At 45.8% G+C, this 27,975-nt stretch overlaps 1 protein-coding gene across 1 annotated transcript; it reads right to left on the bottom strand.

Annotated features, from left to right (window-relative positions):
* Positions 1 to 26,227, bottom strand: CDCP2 (CUB domain containing protein 2). The gene is made up of 6 exons (XM_048861474.2): positions 26,084 to 26,227; positions 15,011 to 15,358; positions 13,860 to 14,201; positions 12,139 to 12,492; positions 1,927 to 2,105; positions 1 to 506 (listed from the first exon to the last, which is right to left on the bottom strand). Exons 1-6 carry the CDS (start codon positions 26,157 to 26,159, stop codon positions 189 to 191), a joined length of 1,617 nt encoding a protein of 538 aa, XP_048717431.2. The 5' UTR covers positions 26,160 to 26,227; the 3' UTR covers positions 1 to 188.
* Between the last annotated feature and the right edge of the window lie 1,748 nt (positions 26,228 to 27,975).

The raw sequence follows: 27,975 nt of genomic DNA, 5'->3' as shown, positions 1-27,975 counted from the left end.
CAGAGAGCAGAAAGCAGATGGAGGTTCAACCCAACCTCTGTTTCAGGACATGGAAGCTGAGCTTCCATTTTAGCAGCTGCATTGAAACTCTAAGCCCAGGATCTAGGCTGAAAGGACACTGGCTGTGCATGTGTGTCTGTGACGGGGAGGGAGGGCAGGCAAGGAGGAATTGGGCCAAAGGCAGCATCCTATAGCAGCACGAGTCCAACCACAGCAATCACCATGAGGATACCGGCAAGAATACAGATGCTAATGAAGACAATGTCACTGGTGTCCTGGCTCTTGCTCTCATCGGCCTCCACTGCTTCTGCATCCTGCCCGTGGGACTCCACCAGGTTCTCCCTGAACTGGTTCAGCCGGTAGGGGTCAGAGCTCGAGATAAGGTTTACTGAGGCTTCTTTCCTCTTAGGCTCGCACTGCACTTCATACTCATGAATGTCCTCCTGGTTCCCAGCCGAGAAGTCGATATACAGGATACTGACAATCACAGACGTGTGGTTTCTTTTCTACAAGACAAAGGTTTTAAAGGACAAGGGTTTGTTTTTACTTGTCAGCCTTTCAAATTAATAAAAACTAAGCCTCCAGAGTAACAAGTTTCAGGGCATGGCTGGAGTTAGGCTCTTCCCAGGGAAAGGAGAGTTACAGGGTATTCATGGCATTTCATTGCCAGCAGCCTGAAAACTTGCACTGAGAACGCGCATTAAGAATAAGACAGTGTATGAGGCTAGGCCATGGGGCAGAAACCAGGTTGATCAAATTCCCTAGAAATAGGGAGCTTTATTTCACAGGGGCGTTAATGAGAGTTGCAAGTGCTCAGCCACTCAACCATGTCAGGCCAACGCTCACCATAAAGGTCTGGGAGTTGGGACTTGTAGATTCTGTTCCTGGCTCTGGCACTGACTTGCTGTGTGGGCCTAGGGAAGTGACTTGGGCCAAGTTTTTCCAAAAATGGCCACTGATTTTTGTGTTCCTCAGTTTTTTGTCCAGCACCTAGGTCCTGAGAATCCCAAACTCCAGCTGAAGTCAAGGGGAGCGACAGGACCTCAGCATCTCTGAATAAGACCCAAGGAGCCTCATGTTGGATATCCAAAGTAAGTCACCCAGAATCAGTGACCATCTCTAAAGAGGTGGGCCTTTCTGTGCCTCAGTTTCCCCTTTTATGAACTGGGGCTAGTTTACCATGGGCCAGAGTGTGAGAGACCAGAGCTGTGTCCAGTGCACAGAGTGCCTTGGATGCAGCAATGGTGGGGCTTGCTCATGCCAGGCAGGGGGAAATTTAATCAGAGCTGCCAAAAGCATGTGCATAGTTTTATCTGAGTAACTAAAAGCTGGGTACACAGTGCCCTCTGCTTCAGGCCTGTGTTCACGTGGGGAGCAGCTTACAGTGACCCAACAGAACATATCCTAATTCAACTGTACAAAATTCTGACCTCGAGCAAGTCACTTCATCTCTCTGTGCTTCATTATCCCCATTATACGGATGGGGCTAATAGTCCCTTTCTCGCAGACCCTTTCGGTACGTCTACACTGTGATAAAAGACCCACAACAAGCCCAGGCTCAGGCTGTGGGGCTATAAAATTGCAGTGTAGATGTTCAAGCTCAGACTGATGCTGGGGCTCTGAAACCCTGCAAGTTGCTCCAGCCCAAGTCCAAATTCTTCACTGCTATTTTTAGCCCCATAACCCGGCCCTTTGAGCCTGAATTAGCTGACCCTGGCTCTGAAACTTGGTGCTGTGGGATTTTTTTCCCCTCTGCAGTGTAGACATACCGTTAATCTTGTATATTTGGATTGTAAGCTCTTCAGGAGACGGACTGTCTCTTACTATGCATGCATGCATGTGCATCATTGGATGCAGATTTTTTATCATCTTACTGTATTTGTTTTAGGTAAATAGGATTCACTCCTTATTGTACTAATCACTTACCTGGGACTCAGTACCACAGGTGTCGAACCTGGTGTGTATTTTAAAGTTCAGGCCAACCACTTGGGCAGGACAGGCTGGGGTCCCTAAATAAATCTTATTTCTCTCCAGCTGGGCAAGAGACTGCACAGGAATCTGGATCTGGAAATCTGTTCGCGTGCAGCTGACGTTCACGGGAACAACTGTTGGGGGGGAAGAAAGAAGCTTGTCTAAAATTCACAAGACTGCGCCAAGTGGGTTTTTACAGTACAAGGCAGTTCCCATAGCTGAGACTAGCACTGTAGCTATTGTCATCATGTCATACAAAGAAGACTACTAGTGGCATCCACAAGCAAGTGACCAATGTTGACAATGCTTGCAGTTTTATTGTGAGTCTTCTGATATCTAATGTTTTTCTTAAAGCCCCAGCTGCTGGAGTCAGGTGATTATGTGAGAATTTCAGCTTTCATTTGGAAAAAAAAAACGCAGTAAAGTTTCTAGTCCTTACGGTAGTGGAGAAGAGCTTGAAAGTGCATGATCTGAGTGTAACCTAAAGGCTCAGAAAGGAGAAGACAAAGAAAAAGTACCCTACGTTTATCATTTTTAAAAGTCTAATGAATTTTAAACCCAATCTCAGATTTTCTGGGGGCCTGACTCATGATTTTTGAACACTTGGGGTTAGCAAGATTCTGCATCAGCATCCATTGGGAACACCACAGGATGTGTATTGGATCCCTTTGCTTCGGGATGTGATTCAGAGCACTTCTGACAATCTAAAAAGACTTGACCATCCTGGGATCTAGTTATCCAAGATCCTGCTGAAGCCGCACGTTTCAGACCAGTTTGTAACCCATTATTGGCATGCTTGGCTTTACCAATTGTGTCCGCACACCACATGGTTAATACTTTGGGTCTGGTTCTGCCAGCCCCCGCCCTGGGGGAGCAGTGGGGTGGGAAGGATGCCAATCAAACTGGTCAGCTAAAGGCTGCATCCCACAAAAAGGTCTGAGAGCATGTGCACAGCATTCTGCCTTCCTGTGGTCCTCATGGGGCAATGCGGCTCAGTGCCACCCCAATGCAGGGCCATGGTACTGTCTAATGTGCCCTTTAACGATGTGTAACTCCTGCCCCAGGCCTAGAGCAGTGTAGGATTGTCTTCTTGTCACCAGCTGAGCACTCTGTTTTCTGCACTGGTGAGGGAACCCTCTCCTCAGGCATGTCTATGTAACAGTTTGACTGGTCTGCCTTCCTCCCCGCTCTCTGTGAAATACTCTGGTCCCAGTGTGGATCCACCTCAGGCCTGGTCTACACCTAAAACATAGGGCCACCGCGCTACATCATGCAAAATTTCATGCCCCGTGCGACATAGTTAGATCAACCTAAACCCCGGCTGTAGACACAGGTAGGTCGCCAGAAGAATTATTCCATCGACATAGCTACCACCTCTTGGAGAGATGGATCAACTGCATTGATGGAAAACCCCCTTCCATCAGCATAGGAAGCGTCTACACTGCCGTGGCACAGCTGCCGGGCCGTAACTGCTGTAGCGTAGACAGTCTGTGCATGTGGTATGTGGAGGTAGTTCTCAAAACATGGGAGTCTCACGGTTTCTGTTATCGACCCTGCTGGTCTATCTTGCGGCTGTGGGAAACGTTACACCCAGCACCAGCAAGGCAGCAGCTTCTCAGGACTGGAATCCCTCAGTGAGTCAGGCATGGGTATGAAGCACCACGTGGCTGAACAGCATGAAGCACAGGACTGGGAGCTCGGATCTTCCGCATCCTAATATTGGAACGGCCTTGAGTACATTGGTGTCCCCGGGCTCTACTCCTCCGTGTCCCCCGCTCTAGGAAATGGGGTAACAATACCTACCTGGCAGGTGTGTTGAGAAGACGAATCAAGGCGACGCTGAACTCTGATGATGTAAAATGCTAGGTTCGTGCTGGTTCTTCACGGCCATGCACCTTGGGCAGTCATTGACCCCACTTTACTTTGCACTAGTGTAACTGCCTACCTGAGGAGCAGGGCAATGGAGAATCAGGCCCTGCATCTACAGTTCTACAGAAAGTGTTGCATCTGTGTCTGCCTATATAGCAGCTGGCCTTTCTGCATGGAGAAAACAAGCATAGACACCAAGGGGAAAGGGAAATAAGAACAAAAAAGCCCATTATATTTAAAGGTACCTCCCACCGAGGCTGAGCCCAAACACTAACAATATGAATTATTGAATTATTCTAATGAACTCTGTTAGAATCAGACTCTTATGAAACTAATAAGATGCAACAAAATCAATAGGGAAAAAATTGTGTCACTTTACTACACTTAGTACATTATAGAACCATTAGAAGATTTACCAAATAAATAGAGTGCATTAAATCAAGGGGAGGAGAAAATGGATCCTCGTTCTTGGGTTGAAGGCTTCCTTTAAAATGACCATAAATCACATGGACAGCCCAACTAACATCCTTTCATGGGTCCACCTAGACAGAAAAATATTTACGCTAATTACAAGAGCCTGATACAGCCCTCTCTCTGTATGTCATTTTATATACTTTGCCCATTACCGCACTGAGCACACCATGAGTCATAGAATCATAGAATATCAGGGTTGGAAGGGACCCCAGAAGGTCATCTAGTCCAACCCCCTGCTCAAAGCAGGACCAATCCCCAACTAAATCATCCCAGCCAGGGCTTTGTCAAGCCTGACCTTAAAAACTTCTAAGGAAGGAGATTCCACCACCTCCCTAGGTAACACATTCCAGTGTTTCACCACCCTCCTAATGAAAATTTTTCCCTAATATCCAACCTAAACCTCCCCCACTGCAACTTGAGACCATTACTCCTTGTTCTGTCATCTGCTACCACTGAGAACAGTCTGGATCCATCCTCTTTGGAACCCCCTTTCAGGTAGCTGAAAGCAGCTATCAAATCCCCCCTCATTCTTCTCTTCCACAGACTAAACAATCCCAGTTCCCTCAGCCTCTCCTCATAAGTCATGTGTTCCAGTCCCCTAATCATTTTTGTTGCCCTCCGCTGGACGTTTTCCAATTTTTCCACATCCTTCTTGTAGTGTGGGGGCCAAAACTGGACACAGTACTCCAGATGAGGCCTCACCAATGTCAAATAAAGGGGAACGATCACGTCCCTCGATCTCCTGGCAATGCCCCTACTTATACATCCCAAAATGCCATTGGCTTTCTTGGCAACACTGTTGACTCATATCCAGCTTCTCGTCCACTGTAACCCCTAGGTCCTTTTCTGCAGAACTGCTGCCTAGCATTCAGTCCCTAGTCTGTAGCGGTGCATGGGGTTCTTCTGTCCTAAGTGCAGGACTCTGCACTTGTCCTTGTTGAACCTCATCAGATTTCTTTTGGCCCAATCCTCCAATTTGTCTAGGTCCCTCTGTAGCCTATCCCTACCTTCCAGCGTATCTACCTCTCCTCCCAGTTTAGTGTCAGGACTTCCACTGGGGCCTTTTCTTTACATTCTCCTACTGTTCCACTGCCACTGAGGGAGTGCCATTCGTGGCATTTCTAGTGTACTTGCCACCATGGGATCTAACCCTGCTAGTGCAGACCAGACGAATGAGAGCAGTTTCAAGCCTCTACGGTGTTTGTTATGCATTGTCCATTAGTGCCAAGAGATCCCAAATCAGACTGGACCCCAGCTCTACTAACTGCTGTACATACACACGGTAAGAGACAGCTCCTGCCCCTTGTAATACAAATAAGCAAGGGACGCCAGATCGCACAGGGCACCCACAACAGAGGGAGGAATTGAACCCTCTTCGCCAACAGCCCCATCTAGTACCTTACCCACCAGGCCACCCTTCCTCTCTGGAACCAGAGCAGAACACTCTACCATTTGAATCTCTACTCCAAAGAAAGAGTCACTGCAAGGGAAACTTCACACAAGAGGCTCATTCTGTGCAGTAGGAAGCAATCCCAGGTTCCATCATGAAAATGGTCATGCTCCTATGCAGTGGCTCTTTATGGTAGGTTTGTACCACACAGACTGTTAACTGCAAGCGGATGTGTGTACACAGATCACTGGCAGGTGTAGGAAAGTAACATGCAGAGATAATTTGCTGAGGAAAATAGTGGTTTTACATTCTACTTTTTCCTTTCAAAATTTAACATTCATCATATGGATTTATGCAACGGGGTCTAGCAGGATTCAGGAGACTTGGCTCCCTGCTCTGCCACTGACTTGCTGTATCACCTTGGGGGAGGCACTTGACCTCTGCACCGGTTTCCTCCATCTTCTCCTCCACCTTTGTCTGTCTTGTCTACTTAGTTCCCGCCCTGAAAAGCTTACACTCTGTCGCTCACTATGTGTATATACAGTGCCTAGCACAATGCAGCCCTGCTCTCCATGACAGCTTCTCGATGCTACTGGAAATCAAACAATAAACCACAGTGATTATGAGGCGGGAAGCAGAATCATGGCATGGCCACGCTACACAATTAAGGCATCCTCCTTGATGTCGGCAGACAGCCTTCCCAATAATGACGTCGCTTGTACACGGCTACACTTTGCTTCTCCTGTTGGCGATGTGCTTCCTCACCAGGAGCGCTTGTCTCGATTGTACGGTCAGTGTGGGGCACTGCAGGATGGCTTCTGACAGCCAGTCTCAATCGATGCAAACGACACAGTGTGTACACGGGCACTGCACCAACCTAACTACATCGACGTTGACTCGATGCCTCTCGTGGAGGTGGAGTTAAGTGAGGGCTTGACTACACTAGAAATGCTACAGTGCTGCAGCCGTGCCACTGTAAACTGTCTGGTGAAGACGTTCTAAGATGACGGGAGAGAGTTCTCCCGTCGGCATAATAAAACCACCTCCGCGAGAAGCAGCAGCTACATTGGTGGGAGAAGCTCTCCTGCCAACATAGCGCTGTCCACACCGGCGCTGAGGTCGGTGTCACTTATGTCACTCAGGGGGGATGGCTTATTCACATCTAGGATTGCCAACCCTCCAGGATTGGTCTGGAATCTCCAGGAATTAAAGAGTAATCTTTAATTAAAGATTATGTCATGTGATGAAATCTCCAGGAATACATCTTACCAAAATTGGCAACCCTACTTGAGCGATGTAAGTTGTACAAACGTAAGTGGTAATGTGTACAAGCCTTCAGTGTAACGGGCAGTTACGTCGGCAGGAGTGAAATTTTAGTGTAGTTGCTTCTATATTAGATCGACATAAGCGCCTTGCGTCAGCCTAACTCTGTAGCGTAGACTAGGCCTCAGATTCAGAACAGACATTAGGAACCAGATCGACATAGGCAGTTAGGCTCCTACCGTCCACTGAAATCACTGGACGTTAAGAGCCTAAACGCTAATGTGGATCTGGGCCCAGAAGGCTAAACGCAGCAGCTCACTCATCATGTGAATTATGACAAAATCAGAGTGACCCAGGATGGATCTGAAGGCAGAAAGACCTCAGCAATATCTCGGCTCTGTGAGGCTATGTCTACACTAGCACTTTTGTCGGTGCAACTTGTTGGTCAGGGTATGAAAAAAAACAACAACCCACACCCCAACCGACAAAAGTTTCACCAACAAAAGCGCCGGTGTGGAAAGTGCTGTGCTGGCGGGAGGCACTCTCTCGCTGACATAGCTACTGCGGCTTGTTGGGGGTGCTTTGATTATACCGGCAGGAGAGCTCTCTCCCACTGGCCTAGAGCAGCTAGACAGGAGAATTTACAGCGGCGCAGCTGCAGCGGTTCAGCTGTGCCGCTGTAAGGTTCGTAGTGTAGACACAGCTAAATAAGGGCCATGTCATGCCCTTAACAGGCGTGCATGATTGACACCAATGGGAATTATATACATGGGCACAGACCATACTATGTCCTGGAGTACCATCTGCACTTTGAATGGCCTAGGTTTGCCAGTCAGAATGACAACTTTAGTGTGACTTAAAAGGGATCCTTTGTCTGTGGTATTTAGTGCACTTTCTCAAGCTCGTGTGAGAGGCAGCTCAACCTAGTGCTCTGAGCACAGAGCTGAGAGTCAGCAGCCCCTGTGTGAACTCCACAGTGACACTGGTCCTTCCAGCAGACTTGGGCAAGTCGCTTAGCTTCTCCCCCTCAATTTCCCCATTTACAAAATAGAGAATGCTTATGAACCTCCCTCACAGCAGCATGGTGAGGGTTAACATTCTCATTTTTAAAACGTACTTATTAAACAGACTTGGTGTGATCTATTTGAAATCATAAACCTATATGTTTATGGGCTGCTAAAAGGATCTGTTGCTGACCATATGTACTGCCGCTTCTTAGTTAGAGGCATTGGGCCTAACTTGGCCTCTTCATATAATTATCACTAGCTTCTAATGGAAAATATGCCCGAATTAAAAATCCATTGGTAAGTTACAGACTCCTTATGCCAGGAGCAGCCACTACTCAAAAATTAATATAGAACACTTTGCACTTCTCTAGTACATCCAATGATTTCAAACCACTTCACAAATACTAATGAATTAAGCATCATAACACCCCTGTAGGGAAGGGAGACATTATCACTGGTTTACAGATAGGGAAACTGAGGCACTGGGTGGTTAAGTGAGTTACCTCAGCTCACACAGGAAGTTGGTGGCAGAGCAAAGACTAGAGCTACCTCCTTCCAATTCCTCAGTCCTATCCTTTCATCAGCAGACCTTCCTCCCTCCCCTTTGCTCCACTGAGTTTTCTGAAAATGCCAATGGCATGAAGCAGATTAATCCCTTGCCAAACATAAAATTAGGCAAAACGGAAGACTTTCTGGAGTCACTGTGGCTGAAACCAACTAGCTACTGTCTTTTATACTGCAGAACCCAGAAGAATCCTGCACCCAGAGCACACCACCAGTATAATTTGGGGTAATTGTGTCTCTGTGCATAAGACATTCCGATGTTTCGCCAGGGTTTCAGAATCTCATACATCAAGTTTGAACTTTGGTGGCTGAGTTATAAAACGTTAAGTACATGAGGTTTGTAATCACCACACTGATTCCACCTTAAACTACAGCAATGCTACCGAGCTCAGCTATAATCCCCCTTCTCATTCTATTACCCAACCCAAGAGGTTACCCTGCACTGTGACTGTAAGGGGAGGAAAAAAGAAAGCACAGTAGAGGCTATGCTAGTCCCATCTGCAAACACTCACAAGCAGCTCCTTAGCTAAAAGCCTTCTGAATACTCAGAGAGGATCATCTTGAGCAGAAATAGGTCATGAATCATCCCTGACACACAGGTCAGCTCCAACACAATTATCTTGAAATACAATGAATGCCATCAATTCACCCCCTTTTGAGGAGGCACAAAGGTTGACAACTATATGAGGAGCATTACACAGCAAGAAAGCATCTGGGCAGCTCCTCCTGCCAACTATCTCCATATCCTGGAACCTCCAGGCTGACAGAGTGTGGCTTGGGTCGTTTCCAAAGACACAGCCCTTGCTGGTACCTCACAAACCCCAGGATACTTATGTGGCTTTACAGATAGAACGCCCAGGAAGCTCTCACTGAAAACAGAGTCCACAGGACACTTTTATTTCCAAGGGAATATTCCTTGTGAGAGTGAGTCTCTTGCTGAGCCTCTTGCCAGTCTGCTATGGACCCCCTCCCCCCAAAAGTGGGCTCACTGCTTGTGCTAATTTCAGCCATTGAAGGTAAGGAGTAAGGGCCTCTGCCAATTCCAGCCAAACCTCCATCCTGTCTTGAGGGCAGGAGATTAGTCCCCAGATGTGGGAGACATGGGGGATATAAATAATAATCAAAGAACAGGAGAGAGAGTTTAAATAGGTCCCCACTAGGACACTTCAGGTTCACAGATTTTAAGGCCATACGATCATCTCATCTGCTCTCCCACATGACAGAGGCCAGAAAACTTCTCTTGCTGGCAGGTTGAGGCATGAGCTTTCCAGGACAGGCAAGAACATATTCTGTGGGACATCGGGATTGCCAGTCTGGATCAGACTCATGGCTCATATAGTCCAGTAACCTGTTTGCAACAGCATCCAGCACCAGATGCTTCTGAGGCAGGTGCATAAGAAACCCCATAGAAGGTAGATGTGGGATAATCGGCCCCTCAGGGGAGTCTCAGAGTCTAAGACCAGAAGGAGCAACCAGATCATCTAGTCTGATCTCCTATATATCACTGGCCCGCAACACTCACACACTAAACCCAACAACCAAAATGAGACCCACGTATTACAGCCCACAGGAGACTAGACTAGTATGTGCCACAGGCAGAGAATAGGAGGGGACCAAAGTGCACCAGTGCCCAAGGCCCCTGCAGTGGCAGGGAAATGATTGAGTGAGAGATACCCAAATAATCCTGGCAAGTGATCCACACACTGCAGGGAAGGCAAAATATGTGGAGTGTGGCCATCAGCTACAGCCTGAGCACGTGAGCAAGAACCAGCCAGCCCAGCACCTGAGAATGAGAATGCTCAGAGCCACCTCAGAGCCCTGGTCCGACGCATCCCACTCAACGTCCCTTCTCCCACTGTGGCCAACCTTGATGCTTCAGAGGAAGGCGATATAAACACAAAAATAAACCACCATCATCACCACACAACCTCCCAGAATACATGGAGGAGGGGGCGTGCACAAAATCCCTTCCTGCCCCCTCCTGGTGGCCAGCTGAAACTCTGAAGCATGAGCTTTCAGGAACATAGACATAGACCAGAAGTGAGCCCCAGGGCCGCCCCCGCCCCCCACACACATCCCAAGCAACCCCATCATACAATTGCACTCTTAAATTTGTCCAGCTCTTTCTTAAAACTAATTGTTTGCCCCCACAACTGCTATTGGGAAGCTGCTCCAGAACCTCACCCCTCGGATGGTGAGAAACCTTCGTCTAGTTTCCAGCCTGAGTTTGTTCATGGCCAGTTTATACCCATTGGTCTTGTGCAAACATTGTCCTTTTAACTTAAATAGCTTTTCACCCTCCCTGGTATTTGCCTGCCAAATGTATTTAGACTCAGAGAGCAATCATATTCCCTCTCAGCCTTCTTGTTGCTAGACTAAACAAGCCATGCTCTTCCAGTCTTCTCTCATAAGATAGGCCCTCCCTTCTCCTGATCATCGTAGTAGCAAATCTCTGCACCTGTTCCAGTTTGAATCCATTCCTCTAGAACTGGGTGACCAGAATTGTGCACAATGTTCCAAATTTAGGTCTTACCAGTGGCTTGTACAGGGGCATTAAACATTTTTCTCTTTACTGGAAGTGCCTAGCCTCATACAGCCTAGGATCATGTTTGCCTTTTCTCTCCTCTCCTCTCTCCTCCTAACTTGAGGATCTTGCTCCTTTTCATAGGTGACTGGAGCCAAGTTTGGCCATGTTATAAGGCTTGCCTGTTAAATCAGGCTTTTAAGTTCTTGCCAATCAGTGGAAGGGTGGTTGTTATGAATGAAGGGCAGGAGTTTACTGGAGGATGCCCAGATGCCATTGTGTTAAGTATTCGAACAATAGCTTATGTAAGTTTGTAGCTATCTTAGCAAGACAAGGTTTGGGAACACAGGTACTCAGTTCCCCAGTCATGGTTTGGCCAGTCTCCTATGCACGACCCTATCAGCCAAACTCCTGCCTGGTGTCACTCCACAGGCTGAGTCACCAGGCATAAACATGGCCTAGTGTTTTGTTTGTTCAGTGTCTCAGAACCCTTCCATCCCAGATCTAGGTGGCTGGGTTAGTATATAACCCAGGGACTACTTCTTTTTAAAAGTGTCTTTGCAGGTCTGATTGCATGTGTGAAATGCTGATACAAAAATATGTCATGCACTTTTTTATGACTAGGCATTTGAACAACGGAGTGTCCAACTGATATGTAGGGTGACTGGACAGCAAATGTGAAAAATCGGGACGGGGGTGGCGGGTAATAGGAGCCTATATAAGAAAAAGACCCAAAAATCGGGACTGTCCCTATAAAATTGGGACATCTGGTCACCCTACTGATATGTGCAATTACGGTGGTTGCAGAGGTACAGCTGGGTAATCGCACATGCAAAGAGCCAGTTATAACTCCCCACTGGCTAGCCTTTTGCACACTTGCCCAATTTGCATGTGCAATTATAGTAACAGCATGCATGCAAAAGTTTGGTGCACAGATTTGCTCAAATTTTTGTGCATGTACTTTTAGAACAATTTTTACTGACTGTCCCCATATTTATAATTCTCTGAAGCCTTGCCCTACAACTATCAGCAGGGAGCGAGGGAGAACCGGATCAATGCACTGAGTCATGCCTTACCTCCAATATATGCTACCGAGAACCCCCTGTTGGCCGTGTTCCTGTCTGTGTGGAGGACCAACAGCAGTTTGTTTCGAGTGGATGTTATGGGAGACAGCATCTCTCTCCCACACCACTTCCCCAGGAGGAAAGCTTTCTCAGTGCCTCCATCAAACACTGCCAGATGGTCGTAATCACAGCCATCTGTTAGACTGTTCCGCCCCTCCAGAGCCAAGTCCAGGAAGAAGACTTTGATTCGGTATCCTGGGGGAAGCTGGATGGTCCAATGACATTTGATATTGTTGGGGTAAAAGTTGGGATACTGAGGACTGGAGAAATTTCCTTTGACGGCTGTGTATACTTCCTGGCATTCGCCTGGTTAGAAAAAGAAAAGGCATTACCAACCAAACCAAAACCTCTGGTGGAGGGAGCAGCTGCTGGGGGGTTCCCTTGATTTTATTGCTAAAATATATCTCAACAATTATCTTTTCCACATAAAGGTTTCACAGTTACATACTGTATAATCTGCCCCAAACGTTCAAAGAATTAGGGGGGTCATTAGCTGCACAATTGTGGCCAGACTCCACACAACGCAAAGGAGTTCAAGAATAGGGAAAACAACGCGCACCCATGCAGGGCTTTTCAACTGAGGACATTAGTGTGCTTTGGCGAAGAAGGGAAAAGGGAAAAGGGAAGTCTACAGACAGGGAAACAGAAGTTAAAAGCTTAACATGTCACATGACCAGGCCATAGACAGGGGTCATGGTTACAGCTCAGAGCAGGAGTCAGGGTCAGGCCTGGGTTAACTGGAGTGAGGCGAGGCTGGGACTAGGCAGACACAAGGACTGTCATAGCCATGGGCAAACGCTTTGCGCAGCCACTGCACGGCTGCTGCAGCTGGCCTTCAGAGCCAGTCTGCTGACTCTTCCCACCAATCATGCTGTGTGGCCTATTTGTCAGCCTGCTACAGGCCAGCTGTGCTCGTTAGGTTGCCTGGAGATTGGCTCTGCTGTTGCAGGCCCCGATTCCTGACAGTGCTACCTTGCCGAGGTCACTGGGAGCTTTGCCATTGACTTCAAGGAAGCAGTCTATGGCCCTAACTGAGGGTGGGTGGTCTTGACCCCGACCTAGGACACAGGAATTGTAGGTTCACTTCCCAGCTCTGGTACAGGCTTCCTGCGTGACTCTGGGTAAGTCCCCTGATCTCTTTGTGTCTCAGTTCCCCATGTGTAAAATGAGGCTGATACCATTTCTCTACAAAGGTGCCCCATAAACATTTTGGAGAGGCTTCAATGCTATAGTAATTGGGGCCGCAGAAGGACCTAGATAGGAATGACTTGCTCAAGATCACCCGGCGAGCTGGGACAGAGGTGGGGATAAAACTCTTTCCTCCTGAGTCCCAGTTCAGTCACCTGCCCAGTGAATGATTCTGTCTCTCTAGAGTTAAAGTCAGAACGCTCTTAAATGTACTTTTTATTTAAATGAATACGACCCAGACGCTTGAAGGGCCTCTTCCACCCTCTGGGAGCCCCTCAGATACTAAGGCTTAAAATTCACAAGCATGACATCAAACCATTTCACTTGCCAGTCTGCACCCAAAAGATCTTGCCATTGGTGGAGGAACAGTAAATCTATACCTCCTTTGTGAGAGCAACACCCTGGGACAGTGGTTGAGAAGGAGAGGGCCCAGAGGGCTTCCATATATCCGGTAACTTATGCTGGACAAGCAGTTGCCTCCGTACCTGAGAAAAAATAAGCCTTGAAGCCTCTACCTCCTATGTTGAAGTCTGACTTGAACACCACCAGGAGCTCATGCGTGGAAGAGACGATATCAGGGGGTTTCATATTCCCACAGTAGTGGCTGAGATGCATGTTCCCCATAGTGGGCCCATCATAGACGGCCACATAATCAAAATTGCATCCTTCGTTGTTTTCCATCTGAAAGTCAGCAAAAACCAGCTTGATGACGGAGTTGGGCACTGCCCGGATGATCCAGTGGCATTCAGCATTATTAGGGTAATTCTCGGGGTAATCGGGGCTTGTTATCACGCCGGAAAGGCCCGTGAGCACTCCCCCACAAACGTCTGGAAACAAACAGACAGGTTACACACGTGAAGCAGAGGGAAGTCCCATAGCCCACAAAGGGGATGGAGAACATCCACACACATGTCCCAACCCCAGAAAGAGGAACAAAGGAGGCAAAGAAACAGCTTTGGGGTGTAGAAGGCTGTATGTTTCTCCAACTCCATAAGGAAAAGAAGTTTCACACCAAATGAGCAGAGCAACCCAAGTTTCATTCCATTTGGAGACTGATGATGGACTAATGTACTGGGCCTCGGAGATTCCTCCTTCAGGGGGCATTGTAGGGAAAGTGTTTTTTACTCTCCTGTCCTGTTTTTTACTAGTCAAAATGGTACATCACATGATGCTCATTCAGCACTACGGTCCCATTGCAGGGCTGAATCCTACTCTGTTATACCTGTGCATCCCTGCTGTTCATTGCCCAGGTCTAACAACACAGTTAAGCAAATAAGCCTGGAACCCCAGGATTTTGCAGACTCACTTTTCAGACCTGAGCTACACTTTAAGCCTGACACTATGCGAGACCTGTAATTTGCGGGGGCGGGGGTGGGGAAGAGATTTTTAGCAGAGTTTATTCAAACACCCTCAAACAGACCAGATTCGCATCAGAACTGAGCCGGGTGTTCATCACATCCCTAATTAGTTCACTCTGTATAATCCTTTAACTCTACTTTGTGGGACACTGTTTGTTTCAAAGGTGCTTGTGTAACAGTCTCTTTGTCCACTGCTATGCAGCAAACCTAGAAGTTTTTTACCCAGGCATTTCATGCATTAACCTTTTGAGGAAACACCACATAAAAACTGTTCCAACCTTTCCGGTAAGTTGCAGAAAAGCCTTGACTGGCCACGTGCTTATCCGAGTGAAAGATGATGGACATGACATGCCAGGAAGAAGTAAACGGTGGAGGGGAGCTCTTGCCACAGAACTTTCCCAGGAGATTCCCCTCATCCTCGGAGAAGCCGTTGTAGATTTTGAGGTAGTCATAGTCACAGCTGTTGTGATATTCCAGGTCAAAGTGGTCAAAGGTCAACAGGGCTGAGGATCCTTCTGTGACCACTATGAGCCAAGTGCACTCGGTGTCATACGGGTAGAGTCCAGGGAAATTAGGGCTGGAGAAGTTGCCATATGGTGCGGAGAGGACTCCACCACATTTGACACCTAGAGTAAACAAAATTTTGCTTAAAAAAAACAAACAAACCACAGAATATTTATCTGCTTGGTAAATCTCCGAAGCTGATGATTTGCAAACCAGTTACAATAATTGCTCTTTGGAGCTGCTTGCTCTTAAAAGTGTCTGCACTTCAGTGGTGCACAAAGTGATTTTCTGTATATTTGCAAAGTACTTCGGGCAAAAGAGGGCAGGAGCCCAGAAGTGGGATTTTAAGATGGAACTCAACGTGGTGGTGATGCTGTTGTGCCAAAGTCATTTACAGAAACAATAATTAATAGTGATTTATTAATCTATTTTCATTCAGGGATAGTTTGCTCACTCACTTCCCAATCCTTTGCCCCTCTAATCTCAAGATACTGGCCCCTCTCAGGTCATTGAGTTGTTTATATTATATCTATAGATCAGGGATCAGCAAACTTTGGCACGCGGCCCATCACGGAAATCCACTGGTGGGCCAGGACAGTTTGTTTACCTGCAGCTTCCGCAGGTTCGGCCAATCACAGCTGCCACTGGCTGAGGTTCGCCATTCCAGGCCAATGGGGGCTGCGGGATGTGGCGTGGGCCGAGGGATGTGCTGCCCGCCCTTCTCGCAGCTCCCATTGGCCTGGAATGGCCAGTGGGAGCTGTGATCGGCCGAACCTGCGGACGCTGCAGGTAAACAAACCATCCTAGCCCGCCAGTGCATTTCCCTGATGGGCTGCGTGCCAAAGGTGCTGATCCCTGCAATAGATGAATACACATAGCTACACAGGAGAGCTTTCCCATTCTAATTCATGCTGCCTGTTTGAAATCTTCCTCCAGGAAATGAGTTCCGTGTGGTCCTTTCTGACCTTTTTCTTCCTGGAAAAAAAGCACAGTGAATCTGAAACCAGTGGAGACACTGGCCTCAGTTATACCCTGCTTGGAAAGCTGCCTTCGCACTCCAGAACTCACTGACTGTCTGGGAGATGACAACAATACTAACTGAATCTAAAAGGCAGATCTGACACCTCCAGCACCCCATTCAGAAGGATGTTGTGCTGGGTGGCCATTCCCTCCGTCTCCTCTATGCAGACCTCTCAGGCGGACCAGAGATGCTACTGTGTATGAAGCAAGTATCTTCTTGGAACATTAGGAGTCATAAAACATCAAGAACCACAGTAGCGTATCCTGCCACCCCCAATACACAACAGCAACCACACAATGTTCCTGGCTACCATTGAGCATATGGAGAGCTAGCTGGGGCCTGTATTTTCCCCACAAGGGGACTGGACCATCCATTTACTTCCAAACGTTGTCTTTTAATCAGTGGAAGAATATTTTATTGAGGAAAAGTCCACAGAGGAGCTTGTTTGGAAAAGGCACCTGTGAGAAAATATACCCCTGAATTCACCCCGTGCACACTATTGTAACAATCTTTGTACAAAGTATGCCTCATGAGGTGTCATTTGAAAATTCAGAATTTGCTGGGCATTATTGTCCTGGTAAAACATGTGTAGCAACATTGTGTGTAAAGTTATAAGATTCTACTAAACATGTTTCAGGTCTGGGGATGGCCAAACCAGTCCCTCAGAGACAAAGGGCAAGCTCACACCTCAGCCAGGTGTAAATGAGGGCAATAGGCCAGTACCTGATAAATGGCCATTCTTTAGTAGGAAAGGAGGTATGGGCGAAAAATCTATATCTTAGCAAAAAACAAAAAAACCCCAAACAAACAGCAATAAGTTCTCATCCAAACAGACTTTTTGTCTCCTGAATCTCAGTTGGAAATGCTTTCCAAGGGAGAGACTGACACTATACAAAGGGGGACAAACACACCGAGGGACCTCGTCCCCTTCTCCTCCTCCTTCTCCTCCTCCCTCTCTCTCTCTCTCTCTCTGTCCACCAATTCACTGCACCAGAAGAAACAAAGGAAGCAGCCATTACACAGAAAGTTGTCCTGGCCTAAGAAGTTCAGCCAGTAAGACTGTTGAGAACGTGTGGTGAGAAAAACTGTGCTTTGAATTTATCATAGTTCATTAAGTTAGGCATTAGTTGTGTTTGCTCTTTATGTTTCTTGTAACCATTCTTGTAACCATTTCTGACTTTTATGCCTCATTACTTGTATTCACTTAAATCTAGTTAGCACACTTGTTCTATCTAAGTGCGTGTGTTTGAATTGAAGTGTTTGGGCAAATCCATCTGGCATTACAGGATTTGTGCATATCATTTATCTTACTAAAATGCAGGACTTTATATGAGTTTGTATAGTCCGGGAGAGGGCTGGGCAGTACAGTACATACATTTCTGGGGGGAAATCTGGAAGTGGGAATGTGCTGGGGTCACCCTGCAATTTAATTCAGGCTGGCGGGCTGCAATGCACAAGACATAGCAGGGAGGGATTTATATGCTAAAGTGAGCAGTCCGAAAGTGGAGGCAACAACAGAAAAACGGTGTAAAGGGCACCCCAGGTTAGCAGGCAGGGGTGACCCAGTTACTCACTAGTCTAGATTGTATCCTGAGTATGTCACAGCATACAAACACCTGGCCCCTGAAAGCATGAACTGTAAAACAAAACCACTGTCAAAGTAGGTGAGTACTCAGAACTGTCAGTCTTGTCAGCATTCTATTAACTTTCATCTTTCCAGTGCTAATATGTTGGGGGGGAGGGGGAAATATTTAAAGCTGGTATATGAAAATCTAAGCTCAGAGAAACAGGAGTGAAAGGCTTGATTCATTTACCAGTGAGTTATGGATTTACCGATTGATTTTCAAATGAAAACTTTATACCACGTCTTCTTCTTCAACACACAGCTGAACAGTTGGCCATAGTGATCATTCACCATTTGGTCCATTCGTGTGCGGCCACAAGGGCTTGATGGCCCAAAAGTCCAACATCATAACAGACTTGACGAATCCGTTTAATAGGGGGTCTGCTTCTGGGCCACCCTTGGTTGGTGGAATTTTATCCCGGATGTTACAAGCCACCCGGGGAACGGCGTTCGCTGGAACCTCTTGTGGCATTCTTGCGACATGTCCAAAAAGCGTAAGGCATTGTCTGTGAACAATGACCCCAGTAGTCTGTAGACTGGCATGACCATAAACATCTGCATTACAGATTAAGTCATTCCACTTTATGCCCAATATATGACATCGGCATTTTGTGTAGAAAACCTCCAGCTTTGCCCAGTCTAAGCAGTGTAGTGTCCATTGTTCGCTCTTTTATACTGCAATGTAGTTACTATAAAATAAAGGGAGTGTGAAGTAGCTGGCAAACACCTACAACTCACCAGAATCAGAGAGTGGATGAATGTGCAGTTGTGCTAAGCATATACCACCAGGGCCAGCCCTAGACAAAATGCCCCCTTAATTTGTTAAACTTTTGAATACCTTAGTTTTTATTGCATTTGTAGCCCATTTCATGACTTTGATGCATGATTTACACGCATGATTTATCTCTGTCATATAAGATGATAAATTTGCATGCTAGGATCTGTAAATCTGTATTTATTCATGCCATATATAAGCAAATAAAAAAAACTGTTTCCTTTAAGCTTACAGAAACTTTTTTAATTTTAAGAATAACTGAAATGTACTAACATTAAGAAATTGAACTTTGCACAAACATTGGGTGGACTAGTATTAAATAGCGTTACAGTAGGTGACAGCCTTAGACTGTTAACCGTTGTCCTTTAGTTCAAAAGGTTGCTTTTCTTGCCTTTGTCCTCGTGAACTGAAGCACAGCGTCAGAGAGATTCAAAGACTGGCCAATGGCATTTTCAAGCGACAAAATAGCAAGTGATGTCAGTCTCTCATCGGTCATCGTCCATTGAAGATACATTTTAATGAGCCTGAGCTTTGAAAAGCTGCACTCACGACTCACGACTGTGACCAGCAGCATGAGCAGAGTCCTCAAAGCTATCTACACATTAGGAAAAGTTTCAGAGGAACAGCCGTGTTAGTCTGTATTCGCAAAAAGAAAAGGAGTACAGTTTCCACGGTAAACATCTGATGAAGTGAGCTGTAGCTCACGAAAGCTCATGCTCAAATAAATTGGTTAGTCTCTAAGGTGCCACAAGTACTCCTTTTCTTTTTGCACATTAGGAAAAGTGTCCTTCAGCTCTGCATCATAAATGAATTGGAGAACTTGGAGTGGAGAGTGCTTCCCGTGTTGCAAAATGTGACAGATGTTGTCTAATTTGACATAGAGGTCTTTATCATTGACGTCCGAACATTCCCCAAGTATCAGTGTCCTGTGAAGGTCAGTACAATTGTTCAAGAGTGTTCTTCTGTCTGCCAACAGCTACTAAGGTTAGGGCTTTTCGTGGTGCTTCATTTGTCCAAACCTTTCTTCAATGGATACTCGAGGAGTGTGAACAAGAGAGCAAAAATACTCCCTCTTGAATTTTTCTTCCGAGCTTCCCATCATCTCATCTCTGCCCTCATAACCAAACTGTCTCTTATTCTGATGAATACGAGTTTGCTTGAAGACAGGCTCAACTCCTAAGTTTTCCGCCATTTCTCTGGCAGCAGTGATGGCATCTTCAAATCCATTGTCTCTGTAGGCCACAACGAAATCAAGGCAGTTTCTCATCAAAACAGTAGCAGTCATGATGTCCATCGACTGAGTTTGTAATGCCTTGCTTACAACATTTACTTGGAACAGGATATGGTGCCAAATCACAACTGAGACCAGAGATTTGAAGTCAGTGATCTGGTATGCCAGGCTTTGTGCCTTGTGTCAGATAATGGTCTTGGCTTTACTTAGACTCATAGACTCATAGATATGAAGGTCAGAAGGGACCATTATGATCATCTAGTCTGACCTCCTGCATAATGCAGGCCACTGAATCTCACCCACCCACTCCTGCAATAAACCTCTCACCTATGTCTGAGCTATTGAAGTCCTCAAACCATGGTTTAAAGACTTCAAGGTGCAGAGAATCCTTCAGCAAGTGACCTGTGTCCCATGCTGCAGAGGAAGGCAAAAAACCCCCAGGGCCTCTTCCAATCTGCCCTGGAGGAAAATTCCTTCCTGACCCCAAATATGGCAATCAGCTGAATCCTGAGCCTGTGGGCAAGATTCACCAGCCAGACACCCATCCCATCTAAATTCCATCACAGACCATTGGGCCTATTTACCAGGAATAGTTAAAGATCAATTAATTGCCAAAATCATGTTATCTCATCATACCATCTGTATGACATCTGTAGTATGCAGACTGCACCAGTTCCATCAGGCCGTCGTAAACCTTAGTCACTCGGTACCTCACTGACCTTATGCTGTCAATGCGGCTCTCCCTAAGAGTGTCACTTAGTGGCTTCACTGTCAGATTTGTAACATTGTCCATGAGGATCGTCCCCCTGATAGTTCATGCTGAAAACAGGATGCATATTTTTTGCAGTACTCTGAAGAGAGATACTGAATCTAAAGAAGATGACGCTGCATCTCACACAACCAGGTTGAATAAATGGCAGCCAGAAGGCCCGAAGAAAGCTCTTGGATTCAGCTCACGGATCCTTGCCTAAACACCACTGTTTCTTCCTTCATGTTCACACCATTGTCATAGCCTTGGCCGCCGCAGTTCTGAAGGTTAATTTTATTCTCATTCCAAATGTTCATAAACAGTTCTGTTTGGCCTTTTCCAGGAGAGTCATCCACAGGACGGAAACAGATAAAGTGTCCCTTTACTTGGATACAGCCATCCTCATCATCAACAAATCTTACTGTAAATGACATCTTTTCACTGTGATTAATGTCGGGAGTGGAGTCCATTATTACGGCGTCGTACTTTGCTTTGCCGAGCTGCAACAATATGTTATCAAGCACCTTCCTTGCCAAAAGGTAAATCAATTCATTTTGAATTGTTTTGCTGCAGTAATGGTCCATAGCTTCTTTACAAACTACTTGACGTAGGTGCTCACGCATGAAATCATTGTATTTCCCAAGGAGCTCAACAAAACTGAGGAAATTACTGTTATGTTCAGTGAACAACTTGTCCAATGAGCCCCAGAAAGCCAAATTATTCTTTGCAAGAAGAGGGTAATTGAGATCAGACACTTGAGCACGTTCCTACAATGCTTGGTTTCTACATTAACAATGCTCTGCTTTTCTGCATCTATGCATTTATTCAGCTTGAGCCTCGACTCATCCTCCATCCATCTGGAGTAGGCCATAAAATGGCTGCGTGACTTTTCATGTTGCTTGAGAGCATCAGTTAAGCTATGCCGGTAATTGTACACAGAAAGCGCACGCAACAATTTGGCATTCTTGTAAAATATTTTGCAACAAAAACAGAACACTTTGTCAGCTGATTTTGAGTAAACTAGCCAAAGCTGATTCAGTTTCTCACCATTCTTGAGCATTCTTTCACAGTGTGACTCTGAGAAGTGTCACTTCTGCTTATTTACTGGAAATGTCATATCCTCGATTTTGCTCAGCTCGTTCAAAACTGTATGATCAATATCAGCAGAGTTTAGGATCGCTGGTCATAAAGCAGGATCTGATGTATCGATTTGTGGTGTGCAATTTTTCTCACTGCTGTTTCTGTCATCATGCGAGGCTGATTCTTCTATATAGTTTCTCTCTTTTCATGTAAAACAGATTTTTCTTTGTCATCACTCTCCTTTTCATGTGAGCCACATTCTTCTTTATCATCACCCTTCTTTACATCGCCAGGAAAACTGGACGATTCTCCACCACTTTCCTCACATTTCCATTTCTTATCTTCAGGAAAATCTGCTAATTCCTTAGCAATAGGGCTTCCATCACTTACACTTCACTCCTCAATTTCTTCTGCACTGAGACGATTGCTACTGCCTAAAGCCTGGCCTTTGTTGTTCGGTTTCAGATATTTTCCCATCAAATTTGTCCCTTGCTGCAAACTAGATTGCAATTGCGCATTTTGCTTTCTATACTGAGCTCCTGAAGGCTTCTTCAGGGACATCTTTTATTTTCTTCAGGAGAAAACAGATAGTGTTAGGGAGAGCAAAAGTCTATGTTCCGCAGTCTTAGAAAGTCATCAAACATTACGTGTTAAGCATGGCAAAAGAAGTAACAGTATTTCTTTTAAATTGTTGCATGGAAAGGGATTTGGTAGTTATTTCTGGCATCTCATTAAATATGTCCTTTATTAGTCGCTACTTACACGCTTCAAGTCTTAAAACACAAGTGTACTTTCACAATTACACAATAAAACAAGGTTCACAATAGCGCAACTGTGCTCTCACTTCATTCTTATATCTCACTGACTGATTGGCAATGCCCCACCCCTTATACACCCATGAGGGCATGGCTGACAACATTCTAGGAGGTTCAAGGAAAATGTAGTTCTCAGAAAGTCTGGAAGGTTCCATGAGATTCTACAAAGGTCCAGAACATTCTAGAAGGTTAGTGAAAAATGAATCCACATAAGGAATACCTGAAACATTTTACTTCAAACCTTTTATTTTCCCTTTTATTGCTAACAACAAAAACAGCACCCCAAGCCCAAGGCCCCCCCCACAAGCCCTGCACCCCAGGCAGTCGCCTGGGTCGCTTTCCCCTAAATCCGGCTCTGTATACCACATTTGGGAGCAAAGAAAGACCTTTTGTCCCTTCTGAGGTACATGTGTAGATTCCCAAACAAGTCAATATGCTCTCAGTCTGGGCAAAGTCTATTGCAAATCAGTCACATTGCTTTTCATTATGCTTGGCAGTGCTGTGACCTGCTAAGCATGGAGGATCTCGGCATAAATGTGCATTGTGATGAGCAGTCAAAGACAAACGGTTAATGTACATTTGTGTGTTTGGGCACCTGCGCATGGGCAGGATGGTCAGATAGCAAATTGACATGGTAATTACCAGGGATAGGCGATAAAGTAATGAGGGGAAGGTATTAAACTAATAATGTTATTGAAATAAATAGCTAAGCGGGGAGCCTGCAGGGGGGGTAAAGGTTACTTCAGAGACAATTACTGATGAATTAATAGCTCAGTGCTTCAAGGTACTTAAGTGAGCGCAGTAAGTGACACTGGCTCATGAGCAGCCAGCACCGTGTGAGGCCTTTGGATTAAGAGGGAGGTTCATTGAATTCAAGTGGACTTATTTCGTGTTGCAGAACAGATGACAGTGTGGTCTAGTGGCCTGGGAGTCAGGAGATCGGAGCTGTAGCCCTGGCCCTGCCACTGACCTGCTGTGTGACCTTAGAGGTGTCATCTCACCTCTCTGTGCCTTGATATCACCTCTGATTAGACTGAAAGATCTTTGGGGCAGGGATTGTCTCTGACATACATACATGTGTACATACAGCATCAAGCACAATGGAGCCCCAAACTCAGCTGGGACGTCTCAGTGTTATTTTATAATATAATATTATATAATATAATAATTCTAATTAAGACATACATGGGAAAAGGGGGACAACCCACTGGCCCAGCCCCACCAGATTTAGCAATTCCAAGCCCCGCGAGGTTGAACGACATATCCCAGCTGGCTGGAGTTGCCGTAATTTTGACTGACAGCTTAAGTACGTGTTCCTGGAGGAGTTAAAACACACAGGGAAGCTGCCATGTGCCTGGGGGCTCGATACAGAGCTGGTTGGAGCGACATTCTGGATGCGGTGCTGCACCCACGTGAGCACTTCTACTATTTTTGCCCCATCCCGCTCTGAGGCCACCACGAAGACGATGTGTGCATTGTAATTCTGTGTGCAGCGTGCACGGAGCAGCAATGCAGCATCCCCGAACCTGTGTCCACTCATTTCTCTTCCAGCAAGGAAATACTCCAGCCTTAGGCTAGATCCTACAAAGTGAGCACCCTCAGCTCCCACTGGCTTCCAAGGCACTGAAGGGATCAGCATCTTGCAAGAGTAGCTCCCAGAGTCCACATCTATCCTGACTAACTCAGACACCAGGACAGCCCCAAACTCCTGCCCATCCTCTGAACTGAAACCAAACCCTGGGAGGATCAAGAGGGTATAGTTTAACTTTTGGGTTGCTCATGTTTTATGCACCTTTGGCTTCCTAGCTCCACTGGGAGATGCTGTTGCCACAGGACCTCCACTGATTATCGGTGAAAACATGACAGATTTCATAGCCTGATCTGAGAGATGCATGTTCTTAGTCCAGGATCAAGTCCACATTGCCTTCATTTTACAGACAAGCCAGAGCTAAAACTCTGGACTAAAAACAGCTCTTAAGTTTGCTGAAGTTCTGATCTGGGTCCAAATTGTGTGACTTGCCTCTGTGTCTTTCTAATGAACATCTGAATTCCTCCAAGGGAGGGAGTGTAAGTCTCTCTAGTTAATTTAGTGACAAAACCAAGCTGTCAATATCTGACTCTACAAAATCCTTAATGTGGCAGTGAAATTTTAGCCGGAATTTCCTCTGCTGGACTTTCCCTACTTCTGAACCAGTTTAAAAGAAGAGTAGTTTGTTGTGATGGTGGGTTTTTAAAAAAATAAATACTTAGAGAAGCAAACAAATATTTCAGAAGAGTAACTGGAGACTGATGTAGAGACTTCCACAGTGCCACCCTTCAGTCTTTCACACACTAAAAGAATGAAACACAAATTCAACCAAGCAGCATTCTTAAGCATTTGATCCTGTGTCAGTGTCTGGTGAGCAAAAAGTAACCTCCCGCAGGCCAGACACATCACTACATAGAATCATCGAATATCAGGATTGGAAGGGACCTCAGGAGGTCATCTAGACCAACCACCTGCTCAGAGCAGGGCCAACATCCACTAAATCATCCCAGCCAAGACTTTGTCAAGCCGGGCCTTAAAATCCGCTAAGGATGGAGATTCCACCACCTCCCTAGGTAACCCATTCCAGTGCTTCACCACCCTCCTACAAAGAAGGTCCAAGTGCTGATGAATAAGTTAATGGCACAGGTTTTAGTGATGCGATTGAAATATTTCATATCTATAGTTAAAAAGCAAATCCAGAACTTCCACACTGCTTTAGACCCAGGCCTTCAGCTGGTGTACGTAGTCCATTAAGTTCAATAGAGACACCAGCTGAAGAACTGGCCCATGCAGTCTACTGTGTAAATAGTTGGGACAACGCAGCGGACACAGGGCAAGGGTGCCACCAGCAAGGGATAAGGGTTAATCAGCTTAACATAAGCAACAACAAAAAACCCAGAGCAACTGCAAATGCCCCCCAGCCTGGCACTCAACTCAGTCCGATGACCCTGGGGGCAGGGGGAGCCCTGCCATTCACTGCCTGTCTTCCAAGCAGTCATTTGATAGCCTATCCCCTGAGCACATGTGCAAGAGGAGGAAGTTTGGCTAAGATTAACCACTTGCTTACTGGAGAATAGGGAGCAGCCCTGCCCCAGGCCACATCTGCACACACTGTACTGTCTATACATTAAAAATCTAAATAAAAGAGAGCCATTTACAAATGAGTAAATACGGTAATAATAATAACGCATAACAATGCATAAGGGCTTGGCCTGCAACTGCTTCCCCACATGTCTAGTTCTGTTGCAGTCAATGAGACTGTGTGTGTGTAAGGATGGCTCGTGTGAATAAGGGCGGGCAGGATCAGGTCCTAAAACGACATCAAATATTGATAAACCAGACAGACTATCAAAAAGCCCATGAAACGGGCATCGTTCATTCATGCATACACACAGCAGGGGACCTAGGAGCGTGCCTGCTGCGAGAGTCCTGTAAGAGCTACCCCAGCTGGACATCAAAATGATGGAGCCCCTGGAAGTTAACCCTTGGTGCTTTGATGTAGAGCACAACCGAACAGAGTCTTACCTTTCTTAGCATGCATCCTGTTTGCCACACACAAGAAAGTCATTGCCACAAGACACCCGAAGTGAATACGCCGCATCCTCAGACACAGCTGTGCTACGAGGCAAACAAATCTACTGTCGTGAAACAGCAAGGATCTGCTCAAAGCCGCCTAGCTGAAAAAAAATAAAAAATAAAAAGTAGGAGGCCGGTAGTATTAATAGAGGAATTAATAATTCATTGCATGTTTGAATTAGTAACCTGATCTATTCCTTGCTCCCTTCACTTGGTTTTAATGATCTGGATCAAATGTCCCTAGGATTTACACTATACCAGATACCTTGTCAATACGCTATATTTAGAAGAGATATTAATGTTTCGGCTATGGTATATAACTGCAGTAAGTCTGTGCTGACAACGTGCCCTTCTGGGGCTATGAAAATAATTTAGTTCACAATGCAAGACAGTGAACCAAAATGGGAATTTCGGCCTTAACACAGAAAAGTACCTTAGGAATTAACTTGATTTATACCGCGGCACAGGCACTCGCTGCACAAAGCCAACTGTTGATAAAAGCAAGAGAAACAGAGAACATATTTTTGTCCATATTTTTAAACAAAAAACACATTTCACTGCTGTTCCCAGCAATGTCATGCGATGCGCATATCAAAGACTCAGGGATCTTCAGATGCAAAGGTGCTTGCTCAGTTATCTGCCCAAAAGCTTGCACTGGTTAGTTAGTAGTAACTGCAATTCAAAATGGCCAGTGAAATAAGCAGAAGGATTTTGTGCTGCACAGCAGGGCCTGGAAGGGGGAGCATGTTTAACCAGCATTTAGCTGGTGAAAAACAGTTGAGAAAGGGCAGCCCGTTTTCTCGGCTAAGTCTTGTATCTTGGCTTGAGTGGCAAAAAGCAGCAGTCTGAAAACCTGGCAGGATTCTGGCAAAGCTTGATGGTTCGTTACTACCTGTGAATGTGGTTGGACATAGCCTGATGTTGAAAAAGGAAACTTGTATATATTCAAGGGGCAACAAAGCAGGTTTGCTTAGCTGAGAATGTCCTGAAAGATTTGCCTCCAAAAGATTATACAAAAGTTATTTTAAATTGACTTCCTTCCCCCTAGTGTCCCAACTCGACTTCCCATTTTAATATATTGCTTTTTTAAAAAGAGGAACTAACAAGATGCATCTGCTATGATCAGACCCTGTGTCCTCTTTGTTTTATACCTTACCCTTTCTTTATGGTCATCTCTTGCTGTGTTTTCTCTCTTAGATTGTAAGCTCCTAGGGGCAGGAACATGCCCCTGTTTATTGTCTGAAAAACACCATGTTCATCTCTGGTTATTATTAATAATTATTTGTATTACAGTAGCATGCAAAGGCCCCAGCTGAGAGTAGATCCCCATTTTGCTAGCCCCTGTACATACATATTGAAAGACTCAGCCCCTGCCCTACAATCTGAATAGACTAGACAGGCAACAGGTGGAAGAAAGGAAATATTATCTACATTTCACAAATGGAGAACAGAGGCACAGAGAGATGAAGTGACTTACCCTAGGTCACACAAGAATTCTGTAGCAGAGCAGTTCTGGACTCAGCTCTTCTGAGTCCCTTTTTCTTTATGTGGCACAGTCTAAACAATAAATAGTTATGTGTGAGAGGACCGGGATTGGTTCACTGGCATGTCTGACTTGGCTTTCATCTCCCGCTGTGCACAGATAGGTTGCTACCACTCCAGGTTTGTTGTTGTAACTCCTCTGTTGATTTTTTTTCTAGCCCAACCTCCATGAACGCTGAGAACTATTTCACAGCATTCACTTACAAAGAATGCATTGCATTTCAACTGAGGGAAGCAGGGGTTATTTGGTGCTGTTTTAAGTACACACTAATGCCCGAGTTAGCCCTGGACTCCCTAAG

This window comes from Caretta caretta, chromosome 8, assembly GCF_965140235.1.
Source record: "Caretta caretta isolate rCarCar2 chromosome 8, rCarCar1.hap1, whole genome shotgun sequence".
NCBI lineage: Eukaryota > Metazoa > Chordata > Testudines > Cheloniidae > Caretta > Caretta caretta.
Note: the sequence above shows the minus strand (reverse complement) of the source record. Positions and strands in the feature narration are given on the sequence as shown.

Excerpts from the sequence above, each read along its gene's own strand:
- CDCP2 (XM_048861474.2), bottom strand. The coding sequence starts at position 26,159 with ATGCGGCGTATTCACTTCGGGTGTCTTGTGGCAATGACTTTCTTGTGT. Across the intron at positions 15,359-26,083 it reads CAGGATGCATGCTAAGAAAG|GTGTCAAATGTGGTGGAGTC; the intron begins GTAAGACTCTGT and ends TGTTTACTCTAG. Across the intron at positions 507-1,926 it reads CCTGTGGTACTGAGTCCCAG|AAAAGAAACCACACGTCTGT; the intron begins GTAAGTGATTAG and ends TTTGTCTTGTAG.